This window comes from Globicephala melas, chromosome 12, assembly GCF_963455315.2.
Source record: "Globicephala melas chromosome 12, mGloMel1.2, whole genome shotgun sequence".
Classification (NCBI taxonomy): domain Eukaryota; kingdom Metazoa; phylum Chordata; class Mammalia; order Artiodactyla; family Delphinidae; genus Globicephala; species Globicephala melas.
Window position 1 is genome coordinate 12,727,812 of NC_083325.1, and position 10,766 is coordinate 12,738,577.

At 52.7% G+C, this 10,766-nt stretch overlaps 1 protein-coding gene across 2 annotated transcripts; it reads left to right on the forward strand.

The window, feature by feature from the left end:
• The first annotated feature begins 233 nt into the window (after positions 1–233).
• On the forward strand, positions 234–6,736 carry IL1RN (interleukin 1 receptor antagonist). 2 transcript variants are annotated; one of them, XM_070046853.1, is made up of 5 exons: positions 234–276; positions 416–467; positions 2,880–2,968; positions 4,081–4,193; positions 5,405–6,736. In XM_070046853.1, exons 2-5 carry the CDS (start codon positions 454–456, stop codon positions 5,618–5,620), a joined length of 432 nt encoding a protein of 143 aa, XP_069902954.1. In that variant the 5' UTR covers positions 234–276; positions 416–453; the 3' UTR covers positions 5,621–6,736. The 2 variants fall into 2 exon arrangements, with proteins under 2 accessions (XP_069902954.1, XP_030693255.1); XM_030837395.3 differs by lacking the exon at positions 234–276 and having other exon boundaries at positions 333–467.
• Positions 6,737–10,766: the final 4,030 nt, after the last annotated feature.

The window sequence follows — 10,766 nt, forward strand, 5'->3', positions numbered from 1 at the left end:
ACTCAAACCTGTTTTTGCAACGTCTCAGGATACCTGCCGGGCAGACGAAGGGCTTTGGTTTTCAGGGTGCTCTTATTCCCAGGAACTCCGTGAAGGGGAAATAAAAATCTCAATTTTGGGGAAATTGCACAGAGGAAAAGGGGAGGGAATGGGTTACAACATCCCATTGCGACACTCAGCAGGGCTGAAAGTGACAACAGCAAGGTTTCTCGTTTTGAAAATGTGAGGGCGTTTCCGTTTCTCACAGTGGGACAGGGTGGCCGCAGCCTGGTCTTGGTGAGGGACTATTTTCTTTATAAGCAGCTCCTCTGGGTCTGAAATGGCAGTCTCCCATTGCCTTGTGGTCACAGGATGGAAGTCTGCAGGTGTCACCACGGTTACCTAATCTCTCTCCTCCTTTTCCTGTTCCATTCAGAGACAGCCTGCTATCCCCTGGGAAAGAGACCCTGCGAGATGCAAGCCTTCAGGTAAGGCCGACCCAGAGGAGGTGGGGCTGGACGGGTAGAAAATGGAGAAAGAACAGAGAGCCATCTGTGGCTGCCAGGTTGCATGAGGTTTGGGCTGGAAAGGGATGCTCGTTATTCAAGTAAGAGTTTGCCACATCCGCGGTCTTCGGGACTTGTATTTCAAAATATCCCAGATGTGTGAAGCTTGGCTGGAGGCCTGGCGGACTCTCCCAGAGACCCTGGCAACTTGGTGACAGACACGTGCCCAGGAGCCACGCTGGGGTTTGGGACCGGCAGAACATGCTAGGCAAAGAGGCAGAGAGGGGCGCTGTGGGCAGGGCACAGCCCAGAGTTCCAGACTGACTGTTAACAGTGCCTGTCTGTGTTGATATATCAGAGGGTCCCACTCCCCTGGGACCTCAGTTTCCCCATCTGTGACATGGGGTTAATGCTAACCCTGCCTGCATTACAGGGTCGATGTGAAGGTCAAATGCACGGATAACAGCATGACGATGTTTTGTGAGCAGTAAAGCGCCTGGCAACGATTACGCTTATTAAAAATTAGGTCAGGGACTTTGTGAGATGTCATCATTCCTGGCTGTAAAAATAGCAGGCTGTGATGCTGATAAAAACAGAACACTGTCCGAGTGCGGCCTCTGGGCCAGGATGTCCCAGGACGTGTCAGGGTGATCTCACCCTCCAGCTCTGAGTTTCTCTTGCCTGAGGCTACGGGACGCTGCGTGCCTGTGTGTGTTCCAGAGAAGTCCCTCCCCCAGGGGTCTGCCTCTGTCTCCTCCCACAGGCTGGGAGCTCTAGGAGATGCTCCAGGGATGTTTAATCCCTTCAGATGGGATTCAGCTCATCCAGGAGCTAAGCATAATCACAAAAGGTCAAATGCTCACTCGTGCCAGGAATTTTACAGTTTGCCTGACCCCCTCTCATTGGGCTCAGGGGCTCGTCACAGCCACCTGCTGAGGTGGGTGCTGCTAGCCCCCTCTCACAGGTGAGGAGATGAAGCACAGGTCCAAGGTCAGGCTGGTGGGCGGCAGGGAGTAGAGGGTCCGCGTCGCGGCTGGGGCTCTGTTTACTGCATCTCACCGCTGCAAGCCCTGCTCTCAGCCGGAGGGGTCCTTCACCAAGAAGAAAAAACTGGAAGCCAGAAACAGGCCATGGGGTGAGCTGGAGGGGAAGCTGACTTGTCCCTGGGGACAGCGGCCCCTGACAGACCCAGAACAGGCCACTGGCCAATAGAGGACAGGCTCTGGGGACAGACCTCCACGGTCTAAGGCTTGGAGGGAGTTAGCTGCAAGGGACTCTGACCCTCGAAACTTCTAACCCTGTGCCGTGTGGGCCGCTAGTCTTGGATGAATCTTAAAATTTACATTTAAATTCATAAAAAGAGAAGAAAGTAAAAAATCCAGACCCTTGGTCGCATTACGTTTCAAGAGCTCAATAGCTGCATGTGGCTGGTGGCTGCCATATTGGATGGTGCAGACAGAACATTTCTGCACCCACGAAGTTCTGTTGATGGTGTTACCCTAGAGCCTGCTTTGCTGAAGTAGAAGGTGGCTGCCCTGAGAACTTGAGCATAAGGAGCAAGGTAAAGAAAGGGGTAGGAGCTTCCCTGGTGGCGCAGTGGTTGGGAGTCCGCCTGCTGATGCAGGGGACAAGGGTTCGTGCCCCGGTCCGGGAAGATCCCACATGCCGCGGAGCGGCTGGGCCCGTGGGCCATGGCCGCTGAGCCTGCCTGTCCGGAGCCTGTGCTCCGCAACACGAGAGGCCTGCATACTGCAAAAAAAAAAAAAAAAAAAGAGAGAGGGGTAGAATGCAGGCCCACAGCTCACCAGCTGTGGGGGTTGGGCCTCTTTTGGTTTTTTTCATATTCAAAATATATTTCTTATTTAAAATATTTTTAAGTTGTTACTTATTTTATTTTTTGTTGACTATTTTATTTTACTTTTTAAATTTTTATTGGAGTATAGTTGGTTTACAATGTTGTGTTAGTTTCAGGTGTACAGCAGAGTGAATCAGTTATACATATACATATATCCACTCTTTTTTTTTTTGCGGTACGAGGGCCTCTCACTGTTGTGGCCTCTCCCGTTGCGGAGCAAAGGTTCTGGACGCGCAGGCTCAGCGGCCGTGGCTCACGGGCCCAGCCGCTCTGCGGCACGTGGGATCCTCCCGGACCGGGGCACGAACCCGTGTCCCCTGCATCGGCAGGCAGACCCTCAACAACTGCACCACCAGGGAAACCCTATATCCACTCTTTTAACCAGGGTTGAGCTCAGTCTCCACATCCATGATACGGATGTGCTGAATTCCACACCCCAGGCAGAAGGTTGGACGCAGATTCCGCAAAGTCTGGGGAACACAGGAAGGGGCTGGGCACATAGAAACTGTCCACTACAGCTAGGTTCTTCTGCTTTTCAGAATCTGGGATGTCAACCAGAAGACCTTCTACCTGAGAAATAACCAGCTAGTTGCTGGATACTTGCAAGGACCAAATACTAAATTGGAAGGTGAGTGGTTGCAAGGAAGGCCAATGTGATGTGGGCACTGGTCACATTGCCTGGGGTCTGCAGCCTTGTGGCCCAACCTTGGGAACTTTAGGTGTGATGTCCTAAACGCTGCTGGCTCTTTGTGGCCAAGTTTGAAGCTGGAGAGGCCTGGCCACTGAAGGACACGTACAAGCACAGCCTCAAGAAGGCAGAGATGGGTGGAGTCTTGGTTGGGAGCTACCACCTACAGGCACCGTGGTCCCAGGGGGGGAGGTATGGCCCAGGAGGCAAGCTCAGCCCTTTCCTTCCTCTGGTGCCTAGAAAGCCCCCGTGTTCCTGTGTGATCAGACTCTCACTCCCACCCAAAAGTCATACACCATCAACACGGCTGGGTTATGTCCCTTAATCACGGACACCACACTCAGTCATGTTCCAGATCCATGTCAAACTGGATGAACTTGAACAAGTTTCACCCACTCTGTTCCTCAGTTTTCCCTTTAGTGAAAGAAGAGCAGTTGGATGATGGGACGTGGGATTCTTTCAGCACCGGCCCTCTAGGCTGTTTTCACGTCCCCGTTGGCTGGCTTGGCGTCGTAGGATGGCGTTATCCCCATGCCCTTGTCCTCTGTCCCCGTCTCACTCTTAAAGGGTGTGAGACCCACCTTTCCTGTCCTTTTGGTAATTCTCCTAATGAGGACACAGAGAGGCTGAGATGTTCACTCCCTCACGAGGGCATGGAGACTACCGAGGGGAAGAGGCAGGTTCAGAGTCACCCAGGCTCCTGTGGACCAAGCCCTGGCGCCCCACTCATGACCTCGTGTGCTGTTTTCCCTGCCCATGGGCAGCACACCTGTTGACCTAGAGCGCAGGGGTCCTGGGGAAGGGAGGGAAGGATAGAAATCACCCGGAGCAGATTCTAGGTGCCTTGGACCTTGAGGGGTAGCTAGCTAGTGTGCTTGGTTTGATCTTCTGTTGGGATGCAGACCAGGAAGGGGGGCCCTTGCTGTCCTTCTGACCTTGGGGTTTTACTTAAGGGGCTGGAAGAATCCCCGGGGAGAGTCCAGCCTGCCGTGTCTTCGTCATCTGTGCCTCCTCTTCTTTACAACCCGAACTTCCCCTTTGTCCTTCCCCAGAGAAGATAGACGTGGTGCCCATCGAGCCCCATGCTATGTTCCTGGGAATCCACGGGGGGAAGCTGTGCCTGGCCTGTGTCAAGTCTGGTGATGAGATCAAGCTCGGGTTGGAGGTAAGGACCGTCTCAGATTAACGAACACCTCAAACTCGGTGGCTTAAAACAAGCACAATGGGTTCTTTCTCGTGATTCTGTGGGTTGACTAGGATCAGCTGGGCAGTTCTGTGCCACGTGCTATAGCTGGGGTCCGTGCTCCAGGCTCTCTCCCCACGGGGTCTCTCTGAGTTCAGCTGCCCTCTTGAACTTCCTTATGACACGAGTGCTGGCTTCCAAGAGGGATTACTCCAAAAAGACAAACCTCAATGTGCAAACGCTTATTAAACTTTTGCTTGTATCATACCACTAATGTCGCACTAACCAAAGCCAGTCAGGTGGCCAAGCCTAGCCTCGACGAGGGAGGGGACTACCAGGGTGTGGACACCAGGAGGCATGGCTCCTTTAGGGACCTCAATCTCGGTATGCTGCTGTCTTGCCCAAGGGTCCCCAGCCCACTTGGACTTGCCCTCTTTCGGTAAAGCCAACCTTTGGGACCATTCTCTTCCAACCCTTATCTACTCAAACCCATGAGCTGGCATCCCATCCAAGACCCTGTACTCCCGTGCAATATTTCTTATTTTTGCGGTGGGGTGGGGGGTGAAGCATGCCGTGTGGCTTGCAGGATCTCAGTTCCCAGACCTGGGATTGAACCCGAGCCATGGCAGTGAAAGCCTGGAATCCTAACCATTAGGGCACCAGGGAAATCCCCTGTGCAAATCAATGGGCTACTCAGCCCTGGGAAAAGAGGGCTTTGTATCAGGGGATTGTTGGATAAAATCTCAACTCAGATTGTGAGTGGCCGTAACTATGGCACTGTCCCTTCTGTCCGCTAGTGGACAGACACTTTATTGGAGCGGGGCTGCCTGCTCTGTGTGGCGCTGGAGTGACCACGATAATGCAGTAACGTCTCGCATGGACTGCGATACCCGGCCCACCTTGTCCACTGCTCCCTCTCTTGGAGGTGCAGACACAACAGACCGCCAGCCTCCACAGGCCTTGGCCTCTGCTGATGGTACCATGTGTTCCCCAAACATATTGGCCGAGGGCTGGAGTGACCAGATTTCCCCGAATCAAGGTGTAACCGTGGGACAGCCTCCTTGTGTCACAAGACCCGGGACGCTGGGTGTCCTGCCATGGTCTTTGGGCCAGCATTTCTCCGTGGGCAGTCACGGGGCCAGGTCCTGGGGGCTGGGGTACAAGGACCTCTCTGCTCTTTCCTTGGCCCCCAGCCGGTAAACATCACTGACCTGAACAGCAGCAAGGAGGAGGACAAGCGCTTCGCCTTCATCCGCTCCGACAGCGGGCCCACCACCAGCTTTGAGTCGGCCGCCTGCCCCGGCTGGTTCCTCTGTACCGCGCTGGAGACCGACCAGCCCGTGGGCCTCACCAATACGCCTCAAGATGCTGTCCAGGTCACCAAGTTCTACTTCCAGCAGGACCAGTAGCGGTGCTGTTCAGCATCCCTTGCCCCCCACTCCCAGCACATCTATGACTCCAGAGATGTCTCTCCCTCCCACCCGGGGGCTCGCCATGGTTGCAGTGAGCGCTCAGCGGGGCAGCCTTGGCCGGGGGCGGGGGCAGCCCTCGGAAGGAGGTACGAGAGCCCTGGGAACAGCCTCCTCTACTTACCCAGCCTCTACGAGGCCTCCGCCAGGTCTTTCTAAAGTGCACATGGGATCACGGCCCCGATCAAAGCCCTCAGGGTCGCCTGTATCTTCAGGGTAAAGTCCAGGCGCCCTGGCCAGCCCCAGCCCCTCCCTCACTTCCCTTCCAGGCCCCAGAGCCCGCAGGCCACTCGCTGACCTGCCCCCAAGGGGCTCCCATTCTGCTCTTTGCAAACTGGTACTTTTCCAGGGGCAAGAGTTTCAGGCTCTGTGGCAAAATGGAAAACAAGCGTTTCCTGTTTTTTTTTTTCATTAAGCCAGCTTTGAGAGAGAGTCCTTTATTTGGAGATGATGTCCTTTCTGGAAGGGGGTGGAAGATTAAAATATCCCCTTGTTTAGGAAATGATGGTGAAAGGAGGTGATAGCTTTTCCTCTTTGTCTTTCTTGTTTTTGTGATGCCCTGACCTGTAAAAATGAAAAGTTAGTGGACTAGGTTGGTCCCCTAGTGTTTTTCTTTCTGGAACATTCCTATAAGTCTAGACCGCCCCCCGGCCCAGGCCCCGAGCGCCGTGTCCACTGCAGACCTCCTGCAGCTGCCTGCAGTGCTGTCCCCTTCCCTGCCCTCCCGTCAGAATCCCCCAGCTCCCAAGACACAGCACAAATGTGGCTTCTCCGGACCTCCCGGGAGGAATGAATCGCTCCTTGACCATTTTAGCACTTCCGACACCCTGAGACTTGTTTGGAAGATGTTGTGCCTCTGTCTGTCTCCCCACCATCCTGTGAGCCCCTGAGAGCAGGGACCTTAACCCCCCCCCCCCATGTCTTAGGTCTCTGCAGGGCCAAGCACATGGCCTGGCCCTCAGTAGGTGCCCTCAGTGAACGTGTGTTGTATGTGTTGAGTGGAAAGTTTCCTACTCCCTGTGACCTGAGCTTTGTTTTACAATAAAACCTTGAAAACTTGAAAACTCATCTACTTTGCTGGCTGTGTCCATGGCCTTGCCGGGCTTGGGGCAAAGAGAACTGGAAAACGGGGGCGGGGTGGAATGTCGAGCGACAGGCCTTTCAAACCCTGGGGCCGGGCCTGGGTGTCTCTCCTCTGAGTCCTTTCCTCCTTGGGCCTCGCTCTCCTCGAATAACAGGAGAGCAAAGCTCTCTGCCAGGAAGGTGTGCAGCACCATCGTCCACAACAGCCTCCAACTGGAAACAACCCAACCCCCCAGCCCAGAAGAATGAACACGTAAACCGTGTACGTTCGTACATACAAGGTAACGCTCGACAGCGAAGAGAATGGATAAACCGCCATTGGCTGCAGCCACAAGACGGATGAATCTTACAAACACCTTGTGGGCTTCAAGGATCCCCAAAGCATGCGTAGAGCACGATTCCAGTTACAGACAGTTTAAAACAGGCAGATGGAACCGTCGTGGGGAGGGATGCAGAGACACAGAGAACAGCAAGGACGCGCCCTGCCTGAAAGCGGGGCGGTGGCCCGAGGGGCCAGGCAGCATTCTGTTTCTTGGCATGGGCGTGGTTAGGCGATTTTCTGTATGGATGTTATATTCACAGTTTTGAAAGGTCTAAAAATAAAAAGCCTTGCCCCCTCCCCCCATCCTGGGATGTGAGGGAAGGGGGCACCTGGGAAATGGTGAAATTAACGGGTGGAATGTTGAATGTGGCCCCATGAGATGGGAATGCAGGACTGTAAGAATGACCGTTTATCAGACACCCCTCGGCTAAATAGAGTCAGGCCAGCAAGGGGCACTGTCCCTTCCTGGGATTCTGCCGACTTCTGGGCTGGGTCCCGGGAGTCCTAGAGTCAGGCCCCGCTGGGCCCACAGCCTGCTGTGTGATGTTGGCCAAGTCACCTCCCTTTCCTAAGCCAGGTCCCTCCTTCTCCCAGGAAGAGTGTTGACTTAGATTGGGGTTTTCCAGACAGAGCTCCCTGGATGCCTCTCTGAGGTCCCTGGAAACAAAGCCCATAAAAGGGGAATGGAGAGGCCAGGCTCCATCCCTAGGACTCAGCTCCCACCCAGCCCTCTGCTTCCCAAACTGGACTTCCCTGCAGGGCTTTATCTGAAGAGATGTCCTTGCTACAAACAAACAAAACTGAGCAGGTTAAAAGGCAACTGATTGGGAATTCCCTGGCAGTCCTGTGGTTAGGACTCGTGCTCTCACTGCTGAAGGCCCGGGTTCGATCCCTGGTCAGGGGACTAAAATCCCATAAGCCATGTGGCACAGCCAAAAAAAAAAAAGGGCAACCGACTGGAGAAAATCTTTAAGATCTCGCCTAGGTCCCAGATCCTAAGACGACGATGAGGTCGCCCCACTGCTCAGCTTTCTCTCCCTCGTGTGTAAAACGGAAGAAGCCGCTTGCTCCACAGGGACAATACACGATGAAGTGAGACGATATGAGTGAAACGCCGTGTGTGATAAGAGTGTGAGTGTGGCTGATATATTTTCAATCTGGGTAAAAGGAGGACGTTCAAGGCAGAAAACGCTTCCAGGCTTCATGGTGACAATAGCAGCTAACATTTGTGAGGCTCCGTAGACATCCTCCCCTCATGAAACAGGAGGTGAAGCCCAGGGCTCAGACACCATGCGATTTGGTTAAGCAGCCAACCGTAGGTTAGCAACAGGCGAGGCAGTCACATAGCCACGCACGCATGTGAGCCCGGGAACTCTGGAGTCACTTCCTGGCTCTCCTGTTTGCAACTGTGCTCATGGATGAGTTAGTTAAAGTGTTGGAGTCTCAGTTTTCCTACCTCTGATGCAGAAATCAGCCGATGCAAAGGGCTGAGTTATTTAATCTTTGCAACAACTTTCTGTGGTCCGTAGGAATGTTCTGATTACTAGTATTAGTCCAGCAGGAATCAGTGCTCAAAGGAATCTGTTTGAAAGCCCTGCTGCTCAAAAGGTGGTCCATGGCACAGCAGCAGCCTCACCTGGGAGTTAAAATGCAGAATCCCAGGCCTCACACCAGACTTACTGACTTAGGGTCCTCCTCTCAACCAGATCTCCAGGTGACTGGATGCATCTTAAAGTCTGGGCAGCTCTGCTTTGAAGGGAAGCACTCATACCATGTATAAGCTCTGGCTTTTTTTTTTTTGCGGTACGCGGGCCTCTCACTGTTGTGGCCTCTCCCGTTGCGGAGCACAGGCTCCGGACGCGCAGGCTCAGCGGCCATGGCTCACGGACCCAGCCGCTCCGCGGCATGTGGGACCTTCCCAGACCGGGGCACGAACCCGTGTCCCCTGCATCGGCAGGCGGACTCTCAGCCACTGCGCCACCAGGGAAGCCCTCATGGTTTTTTTGTTATTTTGGGTTTTATTTTGGCATTTTTGTTGTTAAACTGACTCTTGTAATTACAAACCCAAACATCCTTGCTATCCCTCCCAGTAGCTCCCTGATGGTACCGAAAACTCCCCTCTTACCATCTCCTCACTTTGGCTTGAAATGTTCTTTAAGAGAGGAAAAGCTTTAAGCCGCCCTCATGTTGCTAGAACATCAGCTCCACACACGCAGAGCTTTCATCGGTTTTGTTCCATGGTGTATTCTAAGTACCCAGCTTGGAAGATACTGGGTGCTCCATAAATATTTGGTGAATAAATAAATCGGCCACTGACCTCTCAGTAGGGCTTAACGTATTTCATTGGTCAGAAAATTTAAGGAGAGAGAGGACTCGGACCGGGGAAGTTTTAAAAGAAACCTAGAGAAAGGGAAAGGCCTCCGAGTCTAGGAGGCTTGAGGTATCTGGAGGCTGATGGAGGAAGAAGATCTGACCACCAGGTGGCAGCAGCACACAAAAACTTTACTGGATGATGTTTTCGGGGAGGTACATCACAGCAGGGGTCCGTCCAGAGGCTACACAGTAGCAGGTCCCTGCTTAGAAGGAGAGGAGGACAAGGGGACTTGGGGGAGGGGAGCTCCTGTGTGTAGGCGATGTCACTCAGTAGCACAGCAGGAATCTCTGGGTCAGAGAGCTGCAAAGGTCAGCAGAGGACATGCGGGGGGCCAGGGTGGGTCTGTTCTGGGAAGGCCCCATAGGCTCCTGCTTGGTTACAATCCCTCTTTTCCTTGACACACCTCAATCTTGAAGCGGGAGAGGTATGGGACAAGAAAGGGAATAATACAGTTTTGGATAGAGAGGTTAATCCTAAACTCGGCAGAGGAACTCCGTTTTACGGGGATTTGGTTTCAGGAGAAGAAGGTTTTCTATTTTCTTAGTCTTGTTAAGACACTTTGAGCTTAATTTTGGGGGGACATAGATTGTGCTATAACTGAAGGTGTTAAATCGGGGCAAAATCCTTGCAGATCTTGGGCAAACCAAATAATTTTGTCTTTTCTCTTCACGTAACGATGAAATCCCTAAGTCATAATGGCAGATCTCAACATGCTTGATATTAAACCCAACTCTCAGAAAAGTTTGGAGAGCTAGTGAAATACCCTATTTCTGTTGGGGTTCTTAGCCCGAGAAAACTTAGAGAGATGTTCAACTTTCAAAAGAAAATTTTGCCTCTGGGTCTACTGCTGTTACCCAGACTTGGGGGGGCGGGAGCGGGGAGGGTGGGTGGGTTTGAAAACTCAGTTCAAGAAATGTCCACCAGGGGTCAGCATTTTCTTGAAGATAGTCCGATTATTCTCTTGTTTTGGGAAAAATCTTGGGAAGACAAATAACTATTTCAGTTTATGCTCTCAGGGGTGAAGATTTAGTCTTTCAAAGATTCCCTAAGAAAAACCTGGTTTTTCACTCCACGGAAAGTTTATTGTCATTCACCTGTCAGTTGAGCTGTAGTTTAGTCCTGATATGGGCTATTTACACATGGGAGTCTGACCACTGACAAGCACCCAGCAAATGTTGTCTTTTATCCATGTCTATTCTCCAAAGGGTGTGACCTGAGAGATTCTAAGGGTCTTCTTACACCTGCTTGAAAGCCAACATACTGTAGTCCTGTTTCCAGCTAAGGACCACTTACCTGGATGATTGATT